Genomic DNA, 25,952 nt, shown 5'->3' with positions numbered 1-25,952 from the left:
AAAACATGACTGAACTCAGGATCACACTCCACGGATACTTACCAACACTTGTTACGTGTGTGGACCTTGGTGGTGTGGTGGGCTACAGGTTGGGCTGCTAACCGTAACGTCACTCGTTCGAAGCCCCCGGCAGCTCTGCAGTAAAGTCTTGGAAACCCAACGGCAGTTCTACCCTATCCTCCCTAGGTGTTGGAATCGACTCGATGGCAGTGAGGTTTTTTATTTTTATTACTACGTGTTGTCTTATATGCTAAGCCAGGCTTAGCTTATTAGACCTCACAACAACCCCTATTAAGTTGTTTTTATTATGTTAGTCATTTTTGTTAAATGATGAAACTGGGGACTGTAATTTTTCCTGTATAAAGTGTAGGGTAAGGTCTTGAATGCTACATTTCTTTCTAATAAGTCACCTATCCAAGTGGAAGTTTGAAGTGCTATTGGATTTGTATGATTCATGTGGTCAGAGGGGGAAAAATCAAATTTATGATTTCGAAAGTATAATGGCTTATGAACAATGTTTTGCATATACACACAGATTTATGGAGGCAGCGTTGACTTGGTTTGCAAGGTACTAAACGTTAACATTTAGCTGAATCTGGGACTTGGTCTGTGAAACATCGATAGAGTGTGAGGAGAACATAAAACCATTTCATAAATAGTAGAACACCACACAGATATGTCAATTTTTGGACAAAGTCATCCGTCTGTGGCCGAGGCTTGCTGGAAGGTTCTTATCTTCTCTAGTCCTACAATTCCTAGCTGTTGCATGAGGGGCCTTCATAAAAGCTGTGGGAAAATCCCGAGATGTTTTTGTTCCATCAACTTGTTGAATGGCCATGCAGAACAGACTGCATTTCCCAGCATCCCTTGCAGCTTAGACTAAGTTCTGACAATGCCAGGAACCCTGATGTGTCACGGTGAAGCATTCGGTTGCTAACAGGAGAAATCAGTGGTTCAAACACCCCGTCTCCCTGGGGATCTTCTTCCATAAGGATCACGCACACACAAACACCAAGCTCAAGTTGATTCTGACTCATATCCACCCGAGGATTCAGTACGGCAGGGTAGAACTGCCCCTGTGGGTTTCCGAGCTTTTAAATCTTTACAGGGGTAGACAGACTCATCTTTCTCCTGTGGAGGGCCTGGTGGGTTTGTAGCACTGACAATTTGGTTAGCAGCTCAGTGCATAACCCATTACACCAACCAGGGCTCACAAAACCCTGTGAGAAAGTTCTACATTATCCTCTAGGGTCCCAGTAGGAGTTGGAATCCACTCACAACACACGACAATATCAGTGAGACTTCAGTGGAAGTGACTGAACAACCTGCATCCTGTTGTAAAATTCTCCACTTAAATATGTATATGACAATTTTCATGATAAAACGTGGAACTAAATACTGAAGGGTCTGACTTGATTTCTAAAATAAGCTGTCTCAAATGGTTATCAAGGTCTGGCTTAACTGTGAGGAATAAAGTCCTCACAATAAGCACACTTACTTGTATACTTACACTTGTTTTGGATGATATTTGAGCATAGTAGCTGTCTACAAACAGAAAAGGGAGATTCTATTCACAGGTGCACATGGTTGTACAGGGGCGCGTGCTGGAAGGGTGGGGAAGAAACTGCCATGAACCCCTGGCTGCTCTGGGGAAGGAAACCACAGATGGGGAAAGACCTGGGTGGGAAAGTGACTTTTCCCTTGTTAGTGTGTGCTGTGGATGGAAGACAGCTCAAATATAACAATAAAAAAACTCTCCAGAGGAAGCAAACTCTCAACTGATCTTTGTTAAAGTTTGGTCATCTAAAAAGTGCAACCCAAAGAGAACAAGTGAGGCCAGTGTTCAAGTGTACTTTCATTTGAATATTAAAAAAGCGCCATGTGGCCCCAGTTTCTTTAAAAGAGAACTATCTATATATTCTCTCTCTATTTCTTTTTTTGAGTGACACTTTTAAAAAAGAGCAAGTCAGGTAGATTTGTAGATAGTATGCTGATAGGTAAATCAATCAAATGGAAAATTGTCTGACTGCATACATTTAGAAGCAATAAACTTATATGTAAAAGCCTGCACAGAGAGGAGTTTTCACAGAGCAAACCTAACCGGCAAGGACGGGAAGGAAGGGGTGGGTGGGTTAGTTTCACCTCTTGCTTATGTTTCCCTCTTTAATATTAGAATTTTGTCACTAATGAGTGTGCATACGTGTAATTAAAAAAAAAGGAACCCAACTACCAGAAAACAAAACTCTCCCCTCAAACTCCAACCTCTTGTTTGTGTGTGATCCCTTTCCCACCCGTTTCTTCACCAATCTCCGAGCACCATCTTTCTTTTAAAGTCATTCCCAAGAATAATGCAGTGTAGGACTCTTTCCTCCTACCTGATTGTGATAATCTGTCCAAAGTTCAGTTCAAAGTTGTTGACTTGAGCGATGAAAATGGCAGCCAAGGCCTCATAGAGGGCAGTGCCATCCATGTTAATGGTGGCCCCCACGGGGAGCACGAATCTGGTGACGCGCTTGTCCACGCCGATGTTCTCCTCCAGGCACTTGAAGGTGATGGGCAGGGTGGCGGAACTGAAACAGTGAGACAGTGGTGTCAGCTGGTGTCCTGGTAGTCCCCACCCTGCCTGTGTGTGTGACCCCTTGGACAGAGAGGCTCTTCCTCTCCGAAGACCCAGCTTAAAGGGACCAAGCACTTGGAGACAGAGGGGAGCAGACTCAGGAACACTGTGCTTCCCTTATGGGGTCCAGTTGGTAGTTATTTTGGGGATCCTCTGTGAAGTGGTGTAGCGGGTCAAATGTTAACCTGTTAACTGCAAGGTTGGCAGTTTGAACCCACCAGCCACTCCCAGGGAGCAAGATGAGGCTGTCTGTTTCATTAGAAATATACAACTCAGGAGACCCAAATGCAGCTGTCCTCTGCTCTCGATGGCAGTGGGTTTGTTGGGAAGGCACCACTTGTGACTCTGACCCATCACAATCGCCTGTGCCAAGTCACTTTGCCACTTTTCCTCAGGCAAATGTAACCTGGAAGATGGAGGTGCTAATGGGCTTTTACCCACGGCTGATTTCCGGTTTGTGCCCCCAGAAGGGTGTGTAGTTGGCCATGTCCCTGTATCCCAAGTAGGTCTGAACAGCATCCTATACCTGAGAGGTTACAACCCGAGACAAAATGCTCCCCTCTGCAACCAGCCTGGAGTTTCAGCTGCAAACTGAAAGGCGGGTGGATCGATCCGCTCAGAGACTCCTGGGAAGAAAGGTTTGACGATCTGCAACTAGTTTGGATTGTGGCACCTCCAACCAGCGGGCTGGGGTTCAAAGGGACATTCCAGACCCAGGCAAGGGGAGTAGGACGCTGCATCTGTAAGCAACCATACCTCGAGGAGGTTCCCAGAGCGGTGATGAGCGCCTGCAGCAAGCCTCCGATAAAAACCCAGGGGTTTTTGCGGGTGACCAAGAAGTAGAGAAGAGGCAGGACCACAACTGCGTGAATGAGTAAGCCGATGATGACTGTCACCGTGTACATGGCAAGCTGCCCCCCGATCACGCCCATGTCTTCCATCTCCACAATTTTCCCTGCAATCAGGAAGAGGATACCCAGAGGGGCGTACCTACAGAAGTAAAGACAGGGCACAATGGGAAGGCTACTCTCCAACAAGCTCTTCATGACATGTTGTTTACCCAGTGATCGGAAAAGCGAGGCTTGATTTGCAAACCTTTCTGTCCAGGACACTGTTGCTGTGAGCTGCCCTGCCCAGCACCGTCACATCCCATGACTGCTTGTTGTTCAGATGGTCGTGAGTGAGCTTTCATTGGCGAGTAGGAAGCCAGGCCTTTCTTCCTAGTCTGCCTTAGTTTTGGAGCTCTGCTGAAGCCTATGCGGCACCCCCACAACACCAGTGCCAGATAGGTGGTGCCCAGGCAAGTGGCGGGTCCGGGATGGAATGTGGGCCTCTGGCATGGAAGGCAAGGATTCTACCACCGAGCCACCAATGCCCCCAGAATATTGTTGGCATTTCTTAACACTGTGGGCTTCTTTTTAAATGTAAAGCCCCACCCCCTGATTATTGCTGAATGAAGCGCTCCTTTCACTCACAATTTTTTCAGGACATGTTACTGCCCGCTCTCTTCACTTTAAATCAGTGTCAAAAGGCAGATCCATATGTTTCCTTTATTTTTTTTCCTGGATAAGTCTTCTTTCATTCACTACACTCAGGTCATTTTGGGGGGCTCTCGGGTGTCCCCCCTTCTCCCTGCCTCCTGCTTCCCAGCAAGTGCCCAGAGAACCCCCTCAGAGCCTGAGTCCTACTTTAACTGGAGAGCCAATCAATGCCTCTGCAGTGTTTTCGATTTGCAGCCCCGGCCCGCTTCTTGGAGGATCACTTTAATTAATTGTGTTTCTACATCCACATACCACTTACCATAGAACTTAACATTATTCCAATCACTGTATGTACTTAAGTACTCTGAGGGAAGATATTATATTTGAGCACAAATGGAAGAGAATTCCACCTGCCGTAAATAGCAGGCAGTCATAGACTGAATTCAGAGCCATTAAAATGAGAAATGTGGTCATCTGTACTACCACCGAGGAGCCCTGGTGGCTCAGTAGTTATGCATTAGGCTGCTAACTGCTAGGTCAGCAGTTCAAAACCCCTGCCCTCTGAGGGAGAAAGATGTGCCTGTCTACTCCCACAACAAGTTACAGCCTTAGACACTCACAGGGGCAGTTCTACCCGCTCCTATAGGGTCACTATGAGTCAGCATTGACTCAATGGCAGTGTTTGGTTTTTGGTGAGTTTACTGCCATCAGCCTGCTAAGTCTTCTGATTGAAGCCATTATTATTCACGGCTACTGTCACTTGAGACTTTTCCCTTCACAACTGGGCTGAGAAGGAGCAACTGAGAGAGAGAACATGATTCGAACATATTGAAATAGTCCTGTTTTCCTAGGGGATGTCTTCCCTACCCCACCCCTCAACTCCCTTTACCCGACACGTTCAATGAACCAAACTCATGCTGCCCAAACCAGAGAAGCCGACCATTCAGAAGGAGGAAGCCCTGCTGGGAACACCGAGGACTTGGTTTAAGTGGAAATGTATAATGCTTCTTTTTAAAGGCCCCTTTAAGACACAGGCCAGGAAATTATAGGAGTACCTGTTTTCAGCAACGCAATAACTCAAGCTTGAATGTGCAGGCGCGGGTACGGCTAGCAGAGCTACATGTGAGGTTCATTCAGGGGCTGTGAATGGGCTTCTTTCATAGCAGAGGTGAAAGGTGGAGGCATTTTAATCATAGGAAGATAAATGTCCATTTTCGGCGCCACCAGGATTTCAAGGGAGCCTTCCAAGCGGGGGCTCCGGTGGAGACCACAGTCTGCTCAGCCTTTGTGCCCAAGATCATATCCATCTTGGATAAACCTCTGGAAAATGGATTTCCCTGAGTGCCGCTGGCCATAATGATGAGTATTTCTAATCATGTTGGCGAGGGAGTTCTTTTTTTAGAAAATGATGCCTTCCTGCCACAGGTGCCAAGGAGGAGTTTGGATGAAAAATCATGAATAAATGAAAATTATTCGCTGTCACCCCCCCAGCACATGAGCACGTGCGCGTACACACACACACACACACATACACACACACACGGCCTACTGCCATGAAAGGGAATGCTTCCTGTTGGGGAAAATGTATTTCTCCAAGGTTCATGTTCCTTTTTGAATTCAGTCTTCTCCTTTGTTTTCTTGTCTCCACTTTATTAAGGGAAGTTTGTTATAAATGGTCTCTTGGCATTCTTTCAGACTTCCCATGCATCTTTTAGGCTTGTGGCAAAACTGCCTTTTCTATTTCTTTCCTAGGGCTGAAGCAGAATAGGACGTCCCAGGCTTGCCAATGGCCCATGGCCTCTGTGAGGCATTCGTGGAATGCTCACCTTCCAAGCAGAAGACCCAAGTTGGAGTCCCCAAGAAGCCTATGGTTTTGAGCATACTCACCCCCTTCCTGTCAGTGGAGGGTTTCATGTTGCTAGAGTGCTGGGCAGGACTTGGCAGAGGTCTCAGACTAGGAAGAAAGACCTGACGATATACTTCTGAAGTTCAGTTAATAAAAACCTTATGGTTCACAGTGGTTGAGATAGTTAAAGTTTATTGTGCCAACCTGGTTGATAAGCACATGTGGGGTTAATTGTAGGGCAGAGGGATAAATGGCTAGGTGAACTTCACCTTTCTAGTTCTCGGGTCTCTTGTTTTGTGATGGTCAGAGCAGAGTGCAGCTGCCTTAGATAGTTACCTGCTTCAGCTGGCAAAGCTCACTTTCTGTAAGGCATCCCTGAGGAAAAGCCACATGGTCCTACCCCGATGCAGCCCTGGGTGCTGGAGAAGCCGTGTGGAGACCGCTGCCAGCGCTGAGATGTTTACACATTCACTGACTCAGCTTTCCTCCTGCAGTCGGCACCATAGTGTGTGTTTTGTGAGATAGAGGAGGACTTTGTGGACTGGTGTCAGATTATGGGCTAATGTTGGACTTGTGGGCTTGGACAGCACTGGGTTGGGATGTTTTCTTGATGTAACACTTACCCTTTATATAAAACCCTCTCTTATATACATGAGTTTCTGTGGATTTGTTTCTCTAATGTACCCAGACACAGTTGGCCAGTCTATAACTGGATGGGTTAGGGCTGGGCAGCATCTAGAAAAGTTCTTTTGTTGTTGCTGAAAATGCGTCCAGCAAGCTAGCAATTCACCAACTGCTGCCTGTACAATTCAGTGATGTTGGTGGCATGACATCCTGTTGGGCGCTGTACCCAGTATCAGAGTCCTTTTCTGAGTTGTGCCTCCCCCAGTAACACAAAGCCACCGGCCCCTCAAGTTCCCATTTTATCAAGTTGATCCCCTACAGAGAGTTCTTAAAAGGGCATAACGCTCAAGGCCAACAGTCTTTACTCGTGAAGCTAAAGCGAGTGTCTGGCTTTAAGGAGACTTCAAGTGTGGGGAGTTCTGAATGTTTCTTTGTTTAAGGTTTAAAAAACGTCTCAGGACTAGTTTTAGGAGTTCACCCAGACTTCGTGGTCCCAGAAAGTCTGCAGTTCATGAGAATTTGATTTTCTTTTCTGCATTTCCCTCCTTTGATCATGATTCTTTTACAGAATCTTTAGTCCCGTTCAATCACGGCACCCAGGCACCATCCAGTTCTTAACGTCTCATGATAAAGGTGACGCTTGTTCCTGGAGGAAGTTAGCCACACACTCCTCCGACTCTTGACTCTCCTTCTTCCTCCATTGGTGCAGGTGAGTAGAGACCAACTCGTATGCCTGGAGGGGCTGCTTCGGGAAGCATTCCCTTCTATTGTGCATAGTCACCACGAATGAGTTGTGACTTGACAAGAGCTGACAGCCACAGGGGCCTTCACATTACTGGTCCCCAACTAGCAATGTTCCTTTCTTGATCTTTCGTATCTTGGCAAAAGTTTCATTGCCCCAGAACCCACTCGACACCGCCCAAGGCAAGCTTCATGGCTGCCAAATCCCCGGTACTTAGCATGTATGCTTGGCACATAGTAGACGCTCAGCACCTATTTACTGACTGAATAACAAAACAGAGGGATGAAGGATAAGATCCCCTCTCATTGGGGTAAAGGAGTTAACACTTTTCCCAAACAAGCAAGTAAAGTTACTAAGGTAGGCTTGCGGGTAGATTCAAGACCTGTGTAGGCGGGGAAATCATTTAATTATGTGCACTTTCTAGAGTAAGATCATTGTAATGGGACATCCTTGCCCTTTAGCCTGGTGGCCTCTTCCTCCACCCAGAACACATGCAGATGGCAATAAGCATCATGCACTGGGGTCCTCTGGTGGTGCAAAGGTGCCCAGGTGCTAACCAAATGGCTGGAGATTCGAATTCACCCAGAGACACCTGGGAAGAAAGGGCTGGTTATCTATTTCTGAAGAACCAGCCACACTGATGACACGTGGAACACAGTTCTATTTGGACACACATGGGGTTGCCATGAGCTGGAGTCAGCTCTTGGGCAACCGTTTGACGGGCCTCTGGAGTAGGTGGTGATACATACCACATGATCACGGCGACCAGTCTCATGATGGCTTCATTGAGACAGTCAAAGAATTCCTTCAGGGCCTGCCCCTGCTCCTTCATGTTGCCGATCACAAAGCCAAAGCACATGGAGAAGACAACCAGCCCCAGGGCGTTGATTCCGTTCACAGACCCTGGAACGGGCACCAGCTCCTCTTTGAGTCGAGTGAGTGTCTCCATGGCCTCTGACACATTGTTAATCACAGTCCCCACCAGCGTGTCATTGGGCTCAATGGGCACTTTAAAGCTCCGCTTCTCGTAGTTGGTTTTGAACTTCAAACAAAAGAGCACAACAGGAATTAAAAGTGACTTTCTTCACATTTTCAACAATCACGCACCTTATTTTGCATTGAGAGAATAGTTGATAGAAAGTACCCCTATGAATCGTTGTGTCTATCTAGTCATAGCCCCCTACAACTACTCAAGACAAATGGGTAAAAGCACAGTCAATACACAGAACAGGAAAGGAGTAGCTGAGTAAAGATGGTGGACATTCATATGTGTTTTTGTTGTTTTCTGATATCCGATTAAAATGATTAGAATGGATATTTAATGCAAACAATTGAACAAACAAACCATCCATTCAAATACAACAGTCCCTTTGATTCTTCAGGGGGTCACACTACGAGATCCTAGAATTCCCTTTCCATCCTCATATTTGGCGGCTATGAAAGAAAAAAAAGACCAATAACAATATTTAAAAAGCCAGAGAAGAAATTTCTGTTGTGGAACTAGCAAAAAAATATTTGGACCTCGAGCCAATTCAGCTGGGGGAGGTCAATTGGCTGAGTATCATATTACATTGGTCCGATCCACCATGATCAAGGTTACAATAGTCTCTGCCTGATAGTAAAGCACTAGAGTTCTTGACCTGTGCCTAGAAAGGCTCTGCTGGAGGCTTCAGGAGACTAGATCTTCTGCAGGGGGCAGTTGGGCTCTCATGGTCCTCCACAGCCTTCTACAAATTGGGTCACATATCACCTTAGGCAAGATTCATTTTCTTATATCTTAAAAATTGTGTATTATCCTATGTTGAGATACAGTTGGTAGCTGCAGTGGGTTGAATTGCTTCTCCCTAAAAGATGGGTTCAAATTTTAAGAGTGCCTGCAATGTGAATGGTACTGTGTTGGGAAATATGGTCATTTCCTGTATGCTCTGGTCATGATGAAGTCATCCTGGATTAGGGTGGGCCCTAAATACAAGGACCGCTGTCTTCATGTTGTCGCTGTTGTTGAGGGCTATCCAGTTGGTTCTGACCCACAGAGACCTTATAGGACAGTGTCAAACTACCTGACAGGGTTTCCAAGGTTGTAATGCTTTACAGGAGCAGATAGATAGTCTATCTATCTTTCCTCCTGCAGATCCTTAACTTCTGCACACACGCACACACGCACACACACAGACAAAGCCAGGTGCAGAGCGAGCAGAGGTTAGAACGATACAGCTACAAATCAAGGGTGGCCAGGGGCCACCAGGATGGAGGAAGAAGCCATGAAGGTGTCTTCTCTAGGGCTTTTCTTAAGGGGAGTTCAGGCCTGTCGACAGTTTGATGTTGGCCTTCAGAAGCACGAGAGAACACATTTCTGCCGTGTTAAGCCACCTCGTTTATGGTAATCTTTAGGGCAGTCCTAGGAGACAAACATAGCGGCCTACATGGAAATCGCAACCTTGTTTGCATTCTGCTCTAAGCCCAAGAGATCTGGGAAGATGTGAAATCCTGTGAATGCTACCTAGAGAGAACGACAATAAATCTGCAGGAGCCAGCATGTTTCCCATTGGAAAGGTCTGGAAAGCAGCATTTCTGCCATCACCCAATGTCCCCAGATTGACTGGAACAGGAAGCTCCGTGGTGCTGTGGCTGGCTGGTGGGATTGAAAGGGGCTTATTATTTATGGTCACACATGGTTTTGAATTTTAAAAAGATTTTGGCTTCTCAGACTTTTTTTCTTTCTTTTTAAAAGACAAATGATACTCCATGAATTTTCAGTTTCTGCAAGGAGTATCTATTTGAAAGAGTCTTTATAAACATTTAAAAAGGAGAATGAGAAGCCAAGACTGACTTATAGGCATAGACTCCTGTTCTCCCAAGGTCAAGGTTTTGTTTGTCATACAGGTTCTCAGTGGAGGCTCAGCAGATCACAGAGGGCGGACTGAAGCCATTTGGAGCAATGCAGGAGTCCCTGGGCAGCACAACATTTTACATGTTCGACTACCCACTGAAAGAAGAGTTGATGGTCTGGATCCATTCAGAGTTACCCCAGAAGAAAGGCTTGGTGATGTGCTTCCACAAGGCCATTGCCTTGTAGACCTGATGAATCGGAATCAACCAGACGGCAAACTTGCTTGGAGAAATGGTTGAGGATGTTTATTTAGCCCCAAACCCAAACCACTGCTGTCGAGTCCATTCCAAACCCTGGGAGCCCTACAGGACAGAGTAGGCCAGCCCTTTAGGGTTTCCAAGGCTGTCAATCTTTACAGAAACGGACAGCCTCATCTTTCTCCCACAGTCTAGCGAGTAGGTTTGAACCACCAACCTTGAGGTTAGCAACCCAATGTTTAACTCCCCTAACCCTTTTACTAGGGATCCTTCCTAGTTAAAGAATGTTGAATCTCTCCCTACTTTAAAAAATAATTTTAATAGTAAAGCAGCAAAGTGTACTTATTAAAGTGGCATAGGCATTGACTCGATGGCAGTGAAAATACATAAGATGGATGGATATGTGGATTGTGCTAAGAGTAAGATCCCCTAATAAAATTATTTTTAATAAAAAAGTGCAAAAACAAAAAAATTTTGTTCTTGAAAATTTAACAAATGTATTCATTTATAATAATGTTTCCCAGGTGAGGGTGGAGTGGGGAGGGAGGGGAAAAAAAGAGGACCTGATGCAAAGGGCTTAAGTGGAGAGCAAATACTTTGAAAATGATTAGGGCAAAGAATGTACGGATGTGCTTTCTACAATTGATGTATGTATATGTATGGATTGTAATAAGAGTTGTATGAGCCCCTAATAAAATATAAAAAAATAAAAATAATGTTTCCCAGGCATGTCAATTGTTAGAATGTGAATGAAAATAAAGCATGACTTTAATGAGAAGAAAAAAAAAATCCCAAACCAAACTCACTGCTGTGAAATCACAGCAACCTTATAGGGCAGGGTAGAACTGTCTTTGTGAGTTTCCAAGACTATAAATCTTTACAGGAATAGAAGTCTCTGTCTTTCTTCTGGGGGGTGGCTGGTGGAATAGATCTACTGACTTTGCAGTTAACAGCTGAATACCTAGCCACTATGTCACCAGGGCTCCGATGGTGAGAATAGTAAAGCATATTTGTATACACAACACAGACGCCAGGAGTTGCTGGCTCTGGGGCTAAGAGGAACTGGCTGCAATACCACCCTGGGGCTAGTTTCGAAGGGAGCAGGAGAGAAAGGACCGATTCAGAGCCAACACAATGAACTTGGACTCTGGGTCTGCCATGGACTGACTACCTGTGAGGTCTTGGGCTGGCTACGTAATCCTCCTGAGCTCTCAAGTGAACTGCCTCATCAATGCGGTGAAGACAGTTAGACTCACCATGTATGTATTTGTCATGGCAGATCAGACAATACTAGCTTTTGGACTCCTACCTAGCATCCAACACAGGATGGTGTCACTCCCTTCTGGCCTGGCTCTCCTTTGGGAATACGGAAGAGTCCCTGGGTGGTAAAAGTGCTTGGCTGTGAACCAGAAGTCCAGGCATCCCAGAAGAAGGGCCTGGCCACCTACTTCCAAAAATCAGCCCTGTGGAGCACAGTTCTCCTCTGACCCACTACTGGTCAGAGTTGACTTGACAGGAGTGACAAATAGGTTCACAGATTCTTAAGGCTTTTGTAGTTTAAGAAAAACCAAAACGGCCATTGATTTTAAATCTCATCCAGTAACCTAGAGAATTTCCCTAGACTTTTAAAAAGTAAGCTGTAAATGTATGATACTTTAGAATTGGCTCGCTCAGTGGGGCCGGGGGAGGGCGGTTTGCAGGGGGTGGTGGCAAGAGGGCAGGAGAGGAAGCAAAAGGGGTATCTTCTAATTCATCTTCACAGGAACAGAGACTCAAAACACTGTTTTCATGCAAGACACAGTGCAGGGTAAGATGATAGTCTTAGTGGTGGAGTGGTGACGTACTCGACTACCAACCCAAAACGGTGTAGTTCATATCCACCAGCAGCTCCAAGAGGGGAAAATGTGGCCATCTGCTTTGTAAAAATCACAGCATTGAAAACCCTTTGGGACCGTGTTGTCCCACCTAGCATTATCCTATAGGCCTGTCCTGAGTTGGAGTCAACTCACAGCAACTGGTGTGGGTTTTTAGTTTAAGAACTTCTCCTCCTTAACTTCTCCACCCAGCAAGCCTAGTGTTTTCTGCCTGGTTGGTAAGAAATGTTCCCTATTGCAGAAAGGTGATGGCAGGTGGGGAGGGGGGAGGGGGTGTTGGGGAAAGGGTCCTGTTCCAAAGAGGAACTTCACAGGTGAATTAGTGGCTGTAGAATATTTACCTGTTTAAAGCAGGCTTCTACCAGGTTTGGCGGGAACATGTTCCTGCAACGAAAGCAATGATCACTTGAACATTTTCCCCGATCATGTTTTCTCCTTAAAGATCATTTCAGAATGCCTCAAATTAAGAGAGGCCAGTGCCTGAGGAAGGACACCACACTCGTAAAGGGGAGGGTCTGCAGAAAGAGGAAGATCCTGCACAAGGAGGACTGACACCGTGGCTGAGACAGGGGGCTCAAGCACAGCAATTGTGAAGATGGCCCAGGCCGTGGAAGGGCTTCAGCCTGAGGTGCAAAGAGTCGCCTGAGTCAGGACCAACTTGATGGCAACCCGACAAAAACAACAAGGTAAAGATTGCCTGAAGCCAACCAAAGGAAAGGATCAGGGTAGACTTGAACTTGCACATAGGTGGTCCGTGTTTTTCAGGGAAATCCCAAATTCAACTCATCTGTCCTCTTGTCAGTTCAGGTGAATCTTGGTTCAGACACGTATACCATCAAAACTCAGTCCCTAGGGGATATCAAAACGAGACTGGAAATGTCCTGTCTCCTAAGCATTCTGGATAACTGGGGAGCTATTTAATAGTAGCAACAATAAATAGCATTTAATTTTCCATGATAGGAGCTTCTGAGGCTCACTGGTGATGGTGTACAATATATGAATTTGAGGCCCATGTGGCAGGATTTGTGGCCTTCTCAGAGACTGTATCAGCGCGGTGATTTAGTTCACTGAACTAATAGGAGTAGGGGCATCTATTGATTGATGAGTCTCTAACCAGCTGTGTGACCTTAGGTCTCAGTTGCCTCATCTGTTACAGAGGAGACTGACTTGAACTATTAAGGTGTCATGACTGAAGATAGCAAGAGAAGGAAATATGTTCTGGGTCAAGTGAAGAGCCCCAAATCCGAGAAGTTGTGTGTCATCAAAGCCCTATTTTAGGTTGTACAAGCGTCTCCATTTCTTCCTCCCACCTAGGCCACGCTTTGTCCTATTTCTTCTCATCGGTGCTCCTTGGGTTTCGTTTTCTAAACCTCAATGGAATTACAAGTTCAGGGGATTCCAGGATACATGCTTGAGTCAAATACATCTTGTCACTGAAATGAGTAGGGGCGGAAATATAGGCTCTGATTGGTCAAACCAGCCTGGGACTGAGAAGTATTAACTAACTACTGGACGGTATAATTTGTGGGAAAATGATAACAGATCTTCCATTAACTGTGTGAACCAAATTAAAACATAGTGATTGGGTGACAATCTGGTATGGAATCATTCTGAATTCTAAAGTCAAGGGTCTCAAAACCTGTATTGTCTCCTCGCTACACTCCCTTCTTTCACGAGAGATCAGAAAAGAGAATCGTACTGTAGTTTCTGGCAGGAAGAAGGGAAGGCGTGGCCTTCATTCAAGCCCAGCCAGGCTGGTTCAGTATGATAGCTCTTCTGGGGTCTAGATGACTCCCCAAGATAAGACGTTCAGAGATCAAAATCTACCCACAGGGTCTGGCTGGCAAGGACATACCTGATCAAGTCCAGGAAGGCATCCGCAGCCGTCACTTGTACAATTTTGCCTTCTCTGTGCATGTTTTCCTTTGTGCCTTTCCCAGGATGGATGATGACGACAACGATGATGCCAATGATCACAGCAATGATGGTCGTAGTCATGTAATAGACTACAGCTCGCATTCCCATCTTCCCCGAGGCCTTGCTATCTAGGGCCGCCATTCCTGGTGAAGGCAAACAGAAGGAGATTTTCAGAAAGTCAGCCCGGGACAATCTCCAGTGGAAGCCAATGGGAACAAGGGTGCTTCCCTACCCTCATCCCACCCAGCAAGGAGATTTGGTTGTGTTAGGAGACCTTGGCTCCAGATTTAATTCGGACATTGAGGAGCATCAAGGAAGAAAGCTGTCCATTCACTTGGGCAGCAGTTGGGTCAACAAACATGTGATGACCTCTTTTCTCCTCACAGAATGGATTTCCCATAGTCAACTAAAGGCTTCTATCTACTGGTGGACAGTGAAGTCGCATTCTCTCCCGGCTTGTTGAGAAGCTGCAAGGGTGAGTAAGTAGTATGTGCATGCTTGAGTCAAGATAGAGTTTAAGAAGCGCTGGCAAAATACCCCAAGCTTACTTCAAAAGTTCAAGCACTGAGGTGATCACACAAATGAATTGCCCAGTTTAATTAAGCTAATTAAGTTCTTTCAAAGTGGTTCTTTTAATAGGAAAAGGGTTCTTATTATTGTGGCCCCTCGCCCCCGCCCCCCTCATTTTAATGCAATGGAAACCATTATTCCGATCACCTTCAGTTCCAACTACACTCAACGCAGACCTTGGATGATAAGGGCCAAGGTCTTCAAATGGTATCTCTGCTGCTTAATTTACTCTCATCTTGACAAAAGAAAAGTTACATTACTTTGGAGAGATTCTTCTCATCCTCATCCCCTGCCTTCCTCCACCTGGACCCAGGCCCGGAGACACGGTTGCAGGTTAAACATCCTGCTCCCCTCATTTTCAGAGATCATCTTCCACGTCTCCCTTAGCAGGATGTCACCCTGGGTAAGGAGAAGACATGGATTTACGGCTCCCCTAACCACTCCAGCGAATGGAACCCATCTTGATGCCCTTGAAGGTGGACGACCAGCGGGAATGACATACGTACAAAGAAGTTTGGATTCACTATCTTCCATCAGCGGTGTCTTCCCTTTACGTCCTTCTTCCCCCCTCCCTCCACCCCATGAAAACCCAATAATATGGACTCTACTCAATGTCCTGCTGTCCATAGGGTTGCTATAACTTGGAATCGACCTAACAATACCTCATAGCTAGTTGACTTAAAACCAAACAAAGCAACAAACGATTTGAAAGCGTGCTTCGCTGGAAATTACTGTGGACTGCCTGAAGAACAAACACCATCGTCTTGGAAGACGCCTGGTCAGAATACTCCTGAGAAGGGAGGATGATGAGACTTTCTTTCATGGACTTTGGCTATGGTATCAGGAGAGACCAGTCCCTGGACAAGGACGTCATGCTGGGGAAAGCAGAAGGCGGGTGAAAAGGAGGAAGACCATTGACAAAAGGCGCGGACACAGGAACCGCGGCAAGAAAGCACGGTGGTGCGGATGGGCAGGCCTGGCGGTGTTGGAGGAACAACAGCAACACAAATGCGTCAAAAGTTAGACTGCGATTCCATGATCGAGACCGGATTCTAAGGGTGGTTGGACCGTGATCACACAAACATGCCTATGGGAAGATAAAGTATTGAAAAATAATAGTGTCTGCTATTACCAGATCATAGTTTGCTCCCAAATCACGCAAAGGTTATTATTTTATATGGGGATCAATACCGTGACCTTCAGTTTAGAATTTCATTCATCTTTGTACCATATCATTCATAATGTTTATAATAATCACTTGTCCAGCAGCTGACATATTCCCATTGTAACATCCCCAAAGGCAAATGAAAACAAACCAAAACAGCCATCTAAGGTCCGGCTAACAATGCGTAGAATGAAATACGAACTAGAACCCAGATCTTCTGTAGCTAAGTCTAGCTTGCATTCTGCCATTGAGTAAACAAATGCGGCGCCTACAAATGAGAAGATCTTAACTTTGGCTTAAATGTGGGAACAAAGCCTTTTACTGTTCTGGCCTACTTTCTTGAAACCCGGTGGCCCACACATGCATTTACTGGATGGCACCGTTTAGCAGTTTGCCCACACTGGAGATGGGCTAACCCATTCTCAGTCAAAGTCTCTCGTCTCCACTGCCAACCCCTTCCCTTTTCCTTCTCTCCTCTGAATCACATCTCATAACATCTTAGCCTCCCTGTTCTTAGAAATGATGGAGCCCACAGGCCGGCGCTCTCTGCTCGAGGGTACCAGGCAGCAGGCTTTCCTTCCTCTGAGGAGCTTTCTCTCTCTCTTGCCTTCTCTTCGGCAGTGCTGTTCCATCCTCATGACAACTTTTCTCGGCTGTGCCCATCGTGAGCTATTCAGAGAGGGTGCTAAGGGTCCAGGCAGAACACTAGAAACCAAGGGGGCAAACAAAGGGTGCGGCATTGTCCTCCCCCTTCCCCAGTTTCCACAGGAAAAGGAATTAGCAGGGAGTTATCCAAGCCCCCATCCAACACCAGGACAAAATGTTTTGTTGGTTTTGTGTAACTTTTAAAACTATTTTAAAAATGAAAACCCTTACAAAAGACTTTACCCATATTGACTAATTCTGAAATCGCTGAAGATGACCATCCAGACAATTTTAGTCACGAGAGAATCTATTCAATAACAGGCCTCACCACCCACTACATCTCGGCCCTTTGAAAAGCGAATAAAGCCGCAGCCACCTTTGTTCAGTCAAAGAAGGTCAGATGTCTTTAAGGAGCAATTTCCCAATGTAGGTCATACCCCTAAAGGGATCTCATAGACCTTCGTGGGGTCACATGTCCATGTCTCCCCCGGGTACTACAGCATCCCCACTCTCTGTCCTTCCAATGACAGCAATTCCCTTTCCTCTGATACAGGCCTGAGAAACGAAAGGACCCACCAGCCACAAGGCCAACACTAGCGTCAGAGCAGCTGTAGTCAGAGGTGAGCAATGTGTTACCCCCAGGGTCACAAGGAGAACGAGTGGCCTTGATTCGGGTGGGGGCCAGGACAGTGGAGGAAGGACCCTGGACGACCAAACTCCAGATGAGCAGGATATGTTGTTCCTTTCCCTTATCCCCACTCCATGACTTTCTTTTTCCTTTTCCAACCCCATGATATGGGGGAGAATAAGCTAGTCGTCAGAGACTAATCAAGAACGTCACAGTGTCTGGGGCCAGGGGAAAGTACTCCATCACCTTGTGTTAAAGGGAGCTTTGGCCGCAAATGCCCTGAATGTTTAGGGAGGGGAAACTCTGCAGTGACCCTTGTTACTTGAAAAATATATGGCAGATCAGGGAAATGGGGAGATGGGGAGATAGGAGGTCATTTGGGTGTAGGGCTAATTGTGGGAGTGTGTTACCACAACCACACATTAATCTCCACCAATATTTGAACAACACATTCCAGCATAAGTAGTAAAGATAATGATCTTGACTGATCTCTTTTTCTTCATTTGATCTGGGCTTAGCCAAGCCACTTGGAGTTGGAATGGACTTACTGGCAGCGCAAGCCAAAGTAACTAAAGCTGCCCCCTTCAAGACGTTCTGATGTCTCTGTTATGAAGACAGCCTGTCATCAGACCCAGGGCCCTCTTGAAGCAAATAATTATTATTCATACGAGTACTATGATGATGCTTCTGATTATGATGACATGCTTTGTAGATTGTGAGTTGGCTTTTACGTTGGCCCACTGAATTGATTCACTGCATCCTGCCTGGGCTGATAGCACGTATTCATTTAATTTCCTGGCAGCTTTATGATGCAAGGATTGTTTTGAATAGGTAAAGAAACAAGAGGCCCAGACAAGTTCAGTAGCTTGCCCAGGGTTGCATAGCTAATCGATGGCAGTGCCAGGAATTGACTCCATACCCCCAAAGTGAACCCTTTCTACTATTCCTCTCTTCGTGTGGATGACTAAGAGTTCTCCACATTGCATTTGCTTCTTATCCCTGCACGTTCTCTAATCTTGCATTTAAGAGGAGCCAGTTGGCTCAAGGAAAATTCCATGAAGGGATGTAATCGAGATGAAGACTCTGCCACATTCCCCAGTATTCTCTGTGGCTGTTGTTGTAAGATGCTGTCCAGTTGGCTTCCAACGCACACGACTCAAAGCAAACCCAATGCGTAGCAGGATCAGATTGTTGTGATCTGGAGGTTTTTTTGTTGGCTGATTTTCTGAAGTGGATTGCTAGATCTTTCTTCCTAGGCTGTCTTAGTCTGGAAGCGCCACTGAAATTTGTTTGGTTCATTGACCATGCAAGCTTCCATCGATAGTGAGGAGGTGACTGCATGTGAGGTACCCTGGCAGAGAATTAGAGGCCAAGTCCCTTGCATGGAAGGTGGCCATTCTCCTGAACCACCACCCCCTCTGCTGATCAAGCTATGCAAATTCTCCACCACGCCTAGAGCGCTCCACCACAGCATATCCCACCGGAGAGTGGAAGGCTGTGGACACTTGCTAGATGTGGGCTCTTGGGCCTAATTTTCCTTTCTAAAAACCCACCATGCTGTACAAACCAGTCATCAACCAAACTCTTAACCAGTCACTTCTGCAAACATATTATATGCTCACAGATGACTTACACATCTAAAGGAGACTGAACAAGGTATTTTTTCTGGAAGATGAAAGATTAAAACTCTGTTTCAGAGACCTACAGTGTTTTAGGCAACAGTCAAGCTGGAGAGAGGGAAAAGGGAGAGAAGGAAGTTTTGAAGCAGATGGATAATTACCTCTTTGGTAATAATGACAATCTTTTGGTAATAAGTGTCTCCAAAACAAACAAACAAACAAACAAACCTCACTGCCATGGAGTTGATTCAGATGCATAGCAACCCTACAGGACCGAGTAGAACTGATCCAGTGGGTTTCCAAGGTTTTAAATCTTTAGAGACAATCTCCTCTTTCTCCCTAGGAGGGCCTGGTAGGTTTGAACTGCTGACCTTGTGATTAGCAGTCCAATGCATAACCCACCGTGCCATCAAGGCTCCTTAATAATCAGTTTGATGTAGCACAACAGCTCTGCAGGAGTCTATCTATCTATCTCTCTATTTATCTATCAATCTATTGGTGGGGAACGTCACCTATATATGTAGGTGGGATTCTGAGCTTGCAAATTAGTTTTCTTTTGGTGAAATATTTGGTATGAGTTCTTCTTGGAGAAATGAAATGTGTATGGCCTCAGCCAAGTATTAAAGGATAACATACAAGTAACGTTAAATTTCCAATATTCTTTGCATGGATTGTATTTTGCCATCTGCTGATCTCTTACAAACAGATATCTCCTACGTTAATATACCTCTACATCCTTCCCCCAGTAGTTGAGGCCTCGTCTTTGGAATATCTAATCTGTTACGAGTTATCTTTCCACGGTTCCCCATGGCGTTTCCTTGTCCTTCCAGGGCCATTGGGCCAGGTCCAAAAAGATTGGTAAAAGGGTGAAGGCAACAGCTGGCTGATTCTAGATTACCGTTTGGTTCCGTTTGACCTCATTTCTGATGTATTCCTTCTCCGTCATGTGCCTTTCACAAGCTCAGCTAATGAACGCCGCCTGCCCCCAGCCCTCCTAAAAGGTCAAGACTGGCACACTTACAACAAGGACAAGTTCTAATACACCTGCACTCATCTGAACACAAGGTGGCGAATGTTTTAAAAACAAAAACTGCACTCTTAGAAACAGACTTCATATCGACAGGCTGAAAAGTGGGGTTCCCCCACAGACACTGTACCCCTAAGAAAAGAGGGAGGAGGAGGACTCAGAAGCTCCCTGATAAAAAGGCAGCGGGGCCTGGAGTGGGCAGTAGGGGTTCCTGCTGTCCACTTCTCAGTTCATAGACAAGTGCTTCTCCACTGTACCCCGAGGCCTCTCTAATCCGATACCACGTTCTCCTGCACTGCAATCTCATCTTCTGGCCCTTGTTGATTGCGAACAAGTGAAGTTCTAGCATTCGATGGGTTTGGGAACTGAAGGCAAACATCTACAACTCCGGCTAGACACTGTTAGCAAAAATCATTGTATCACAATTTTGAACCACAAGTAGTATGTTGGCTTCCAATATGATATTTGCACGACGTGAGGCCAATTGCAGGACATTTTAGAAGCGCATTCTTTCTTAAAAATGATGGCACAGTGGGTGGAGTTCAGCCGCGAGGCGAGCGTATCTGAGTTTTACTGCCGTCTCTCGGACCCCGTGACATTAAGGCTCTGTTTTCTCGTTGCGGAGTGGAAACAATGAGCGCTCCCTCCTAGGGATTTGCTGACCTCCAAGTGGACACCGCCCAGAGGACACGTGGTATATTCAACAGATGTTACCTGTTGTTGCCATTATAAATGAAGTAGATAAATGAATTAAGACGATTAGCTCCACTAAGCCTCTATTTCTCACCTACAAAGGAAGCTAACAGTATCGGCATTATTATGAAAGTTAGAGAAAACGTACAGCAGATAAGTCAACAGGCATTGCTATTAAACACAGTTCATACAGGAATGGGTTTATTCCAAACATGTCACATTGAAATGTGTCTGTGATCAGGGGGTGACTGCACAAAGCTCTCTCAGCAGTATCCTTGTCTTCATCTCCTTGGGGAACCTTAATAAAAAAAAAAATCCAAACAGCGCCTCTGAGGGCATCAGCTGGCCAAGTTCAATTCAAGGCAAAAAGGTCAGCACACAAGGTTAGGACAACTATTACTTGGCATTCCAAAGAAGTAATCTTCATAGATTTTTCTCAAAGGACAGAGAAAGAGATAGGGACTTATTATGAAATTTAGAGGAAAAAAAATAAAGGAAAACTGCATTGGCTGAGAACAAGCCAGAAAAGTTTTGCTGAGGAATTTTTATTTTTCTGTTGTGACAGAAAATTTTACTTTTTCTGATGTTTATTCATCGAAGGTAGCAGTGCTATCGTATGAGAATTTTGGGGTAAAACCTGAATCCATCTACCTTACAGCCCTGATCTTGCCTCTTCAGACTCGTTTTTGTCCCTGGCGTACAAAGAACACTGAGGAGGAGCGTGATTGAGGAGGAGCGTGATGGGAGCCCCTCCAAGATACTCACACTGCCGGGCTGATGTGGGAAACGGCGGAGCACGGGATGCTTGAGCAAAGGGCTAGAGAGATGGAACCACTGCCTTCAGACGGGGATTGGCCTAGACGGAGGATGCCTTAGGAAACAATGACCTCACCCTTTGATATTCTTCATAAATAAAGACTGCTATGATTTTGTTGCAATACTTTTTGTCTCACTCGCACACTGTAGCAGGTCCTTGGTAAACGATAGGCTCATTCCACGTCTCCCTCTCCTAGCCCTATAACGCCGAGCATGATATTTTCGTAACAATTAAATGTACATATTAATATATATTGATAACTATGAAAGTAAAGAATAAAACAAACAAAAAATTTTTTGCTGAAATTAAAAATTCAGGCATTATAGGGCTAGAATATTTGAGCAGGACTACCTACTCTCATTGCTGTAGCCTCGGAGCCCAGAGCCAGACTGCACATGGCAGTTGCTCCACAATAATTCATGAGAATCGCTTTTATTACTGTTTTTCTCTCAGGCCACAGAGAGTTCAGGGTGTATGTTTGTTTGTTTTCAGTGCTTAAATTAGGGTTCTGTACTAATTTTAGGTACTAAAGCTGCCTTAAAAAGTATTCAGATCTACCAGTTTTGCTAGCTCTTCCCTTAATTAGTTAGAAACAGTAACATTTATGTGGGCACAGCGAGCAATGAATCGACCTGCTAATCTTAGCGTCAGCAGTTCAAATCATATGAGTGGGAATCCACAGGAGGGCAGTGAGTTTTCAGTGGTCTCATGTGCATGTGAAAGATGGAGAGCCAATCAGGAAGCCTGGAGAAGAATTGATGCATTTGGATGATGGTGCTAGCAAGGAATCCTGAAATTACCATGGGATGCTAGAAGAACAAGCACATGTCTTGGAAGAAGGACAGCCAGGATGCTGCAGTAGGAGCAAAGATGGAGAGATATTGCCTCACGTATCAGGAGAGACCTAGTCCCTGCAAAAGGGCATCATGATAGGTCAACTAGAGGGTCAGTGACAAAGAAGAAAACATCGGATGAGATGAATTAGCACAGTGGCTGCAACCATGAGCTCCGATACAGCAGTTATGAGGATGGCACAGGGCTGGGCAGTGTACTGTTCCCTTGTACACACGGTTGCTCTGAGTCAGGCCTGATTTAATGGTGCCTGTGGTAGTTAGGTTTTGTGTCAACTTGGCTAGACCAGGATTCTCAGCTGAGGCCTTGGACTTGTTGTTGGGGCAAGATTAAGGTGGAGTGCCACCCGTTAATCAGCTCCCCGCCTGATGCTGTCTCCTGGGAGTGTAGTGTGGACCACTCCCTTCTTTCTTCCTGCTGACCTACAGCCTGCATTGACTCACGAGCTGGGCTGAGCTTGTTGGGTTCTTCAGCTGTGTAGACCGCTCTCTCTTGAAAGACATTTCTTTCTTATACCTGTGGAAATGACACCGGTTTTGCTTTTCTGGAAGTCTCAGCCTAACAAAACAACAAAAACATTCCATCTCTTCACATGTTAATAAAAGAATGAGTGAGTACTGGAGATCCCCTCATGGAGAGGTTTAGGAGAGGCGATGGGTCAGTCAGGGTGCGATGTAGTACCGATGAAGAACACAGCTTTCCCCCAGATCCAGGATGCTTTCTCCCCCCAACTACCATGATCCAAATTCTACCTTGCAGGACTGGATAGGGCAGAGGCTGTACACTGGTGCACATGGGAGCTGGAGGCACAGGGAATCCAGGGTGGACGATACCTTCAGGACCAGGGGTGTGAGGGGCGATGCTGGGAGAGTGGGTTGGAAAGGGGGAACTGATTACAAGGATCCACATGTGACCTCCTCCCTGGGAGATGGACAGCAGAGAAGGGGGGGAAGAGACGCCGGATAGGGCAAGATATGACAAAATAACAATCTGTGGATTATCAAGGGCTCATGAGGGAAGGGGGAGCAGGGAGGGAGGGGAAAATAAAAGACCTGATGCAGAGGGCTTAAGTGGAGAGCAGATGCTTTGAGAATGATTGGGGCAGGGAATGTATGGATGTGCTTTATACAATTGATGTATGTATATGTGTGGATTGTGATAAGAGTTGTATGAGCCCCTAATAAAATGTAAAAAAAGAAAAGAAAAAAAAAGAAGATGATTAGGGCAAAGAATGTACAGATGTGCTTTATGCAATTGATGTATGTATATGTATGGATTGTGATAGGAGATGTATGAGCCCCTAATAAAATGTTAAAAAAAAAGAATGAGTGAGTAAATGAATGACTGAAAAAAAAACCCAATCAAATGCACAAGGAAAGGGAGAAGTGGAGTGAAGTCTAAATGAATGCTTTCTATGCAGGCCATGAAAGCAATTTAGTGGGTCATGACTGGTATTTAATTATTTAATGAAAGAGACTAGAATAGAAAAATATTGGAGTAAAGGTCAGGATTGCTTTGTGTAGCCTTTGTTTCAACAGTGTGTGTGTGTGTTTCTGAGTCCAGTCACAGGATAAAATATGTTTACTATTGGGAGTCTGGTTAAAAAAAAAGTTTGCAAGCCAGATTTGTAAGGTAGAGATGGGGTCATGATAGTATGGGGGGAAAAGCATTAAAGAACTAGAGGAAAGTTGTATGATTCATCGGTGTTGTACTGCACACTGCCTGACACATCTCTTCCTTGTGACCCTTCTGTGGGGGAATGTCTAATGGGCTTTGGGTCTCCACTCCACCCTCATTCACAGGGATCTAATTTTTTTATTATGGGTCTTTGATGCCTGATACCATCAATACCTCATGATCACACAGACTGGTGTGCTTCTTCCATGTGGGCTTTGTTGCTTCTCAGCTAGATTTGTTTATCTTCAAGTCTTAAGACCCCAGATGCTATATATTTTGATAGCCAATCCAGCTAGACCAGAGCATATACATTGGTATAGATAAGAGCTCAAAACACAGGGAATCCCTATGTACAGGACAGATAAACTCCTCAGGACCAATAATGGGAGTAGCGATACCAGGGAGGTAAGGGGAAAGTGGGGGGAGAAAGAGGAAACCTGTCATAATGATTGACATATAACCCCCTCCCAGGGGGACGAACAGCAGCAAAATGGGTGAAGGGAGATAGCGGTTGGTGTAAGACATGAAAAAAATAACAATTTATAAATTATCAAGAGTTTGTGAGGGAGGAAGGATGGAGGAGGGCGGGGGGTGGGGGGAATGAGCTGATACCAAGGATTCAAGTAGAAAGAAAATGTTTTGAAAATGATGATGGCAACATATGTAAAATGTGCATGACCCAATGGATGGATGTATGGATTGTGATAAGAGCTGTAAGAGCATAATAAAATGATTTGTTAAAAAAAGTTGCAAAACACTGCTCTGTATCCCCTATAAATTAACAGAAGAAGCATGACAATAACCTTTCTGTCTTCCTTTCTACGACCCTGGTCTGCCCACCATAAGCAGTCTGATCCATCCAATTGATACCGACTCAGAGTAGAACTGCCTTATGAGGTTTCCAAGATCGCCATCTTTACCTCATCTTTCTCCGGAGGAATCACTGGTTAGGGGGTGAGTATTTTCATCATTTCACCAAGATTCCTTTCTGCCTACCATCCAGAAACCAAACCCCAAACCCATGCCAAACTCAGTGCTGCTGAGTGGATTCTGACTCCTGGTGAACCTGTAGACAGAGCAGAACTTCCCTTTTGTGTTTTCAAGCCTGAACATCTTCATGGGAGCCAAAAGCTTCATCCTTTTTCCATCTGCGCATCATACCAGGAAATGATTTCGTGTTGATAGTAGACACTAAGGAAAGGAGGGCTCTGATCATTACGTCCTGCCAGCTCATTCACCTGGAATCCAACTGCACATTGTGGAAGAGAGGCAGGAAGTTCTAGGAAAGCCTCCGTAAAAATTTAAGCAAAAATGCTCTTGGTTTTCATCAGTGAGGCAAGCCATCTCGACAAGTTTGTGGAGTTTACAATCAATTAAATCACAAGCATTTTCACCTGGGTTTTTGCCCGGCCAAGCCTTCTTTGGCATGATGACATTTCATTAGCCGGTAACGCCACGGGCTTCAGGAGTTTCTGATGGCATGAACATGACAAGTGAAACTTCCTTGAAAATGTGCAGCTTGTGATGACATGTAATTTATTAGGCACTCTGATGTTTTAATTTGACCTGTACAGCTTGTCAATTAGAGTCAGACTTTAGTGTTCACGGGTAGGAATGAAGAGTTGGAAAATCAGAAGGGAAACATTGTCTTTTAAAAGACTTACATGGAAAAATCACGGACAATCTCATTAGTGACAGAAAGCAGTCAAATAATCATCTTTTATTCTCTGCCTGGTGGAGGAAGCAGATGATCTCGCTCTCTCTCTCTTCTTTTCTGGCAAGTGGTGTTCTCTGGAAAGGAACTTTCAAACAAAGAAGCAGTCAGGGGAAATGAAGGACGACTTCAACAGTGTTGTTATTGGAACTTGCCATATGGTTGGTTCCAACTCACAGTGACCTGTGTACATCAGAATGCAAGACCCCTCAGTCCTGAGACATTCTCACAATGGTTCTTCCGTTTGAGTCTATTGTTGCAGTTGCTGTGTCCATCCATCTCCTCGAGGACCATCCTCCTTGTCACTGCCGCTCCACTGTCTGGAGCATGATGCCCTTCTCCAGGGAATGATCTCTT

At 45.3% G+C, this 25,952-nt stretch overlaps 1 protein-coding gene across 1 annotated transcript in view; it reads right to left on the bottom strand.

Moving 5' to 3' along the window:
- SLC1A3 (solute carrier family 1 member 3) overlaps positions 1-25,952 on the bottom strand; it is a 108,467-nt gene that overhangs the window by 5,575 nt on the left and 76,940 nt on the right. The window contains exons 4-8 of the mRNA XM_075540938.1: positions 14,127-14,331; positions 12,613-12,655; positions 8,060-8,352; positions 3,374-3,607; positions 2,376-2,570 (exon numbers count right to left, since the gene is read on the bottom strand). Of these exons, the coding sequence (XP_075397053.1) occupies positions 2,376-2,570; positions 3,374-3,607; positions 8,060-8,352; positions 12,613-12,655; positions 14,127-14,331 (970 nt within the window). The remainder of the gene's footprint in view (positions 1-2,375; positions 2,571-3,373; positions 3,608-8,059; positions 8,353-12,612; positions 12,656-14,126; positions 14,332-25,952) is intronic.

This window comes from Tenrec ecaudatus, chromosome 2 (assembly GCF_050624435.1).
Source record: "Tenrec ecaudatus isolate mTenEca1 chromosome 2, mTenEca1.hap1, whole genome shotgun sequence".
Classification (NCBI taxonomy): domain Eukaryota; kingdom Metazoa; phylum Chordata; class Mammalia; order Afrosoricida; family Tenrecidae; genus Tenrec; species Tenrec ecaudatus.
Note: the sequence above shows the minus strand (reverse complement) of the source record. Positions and strands in the feature narration are given on the sequence as shown.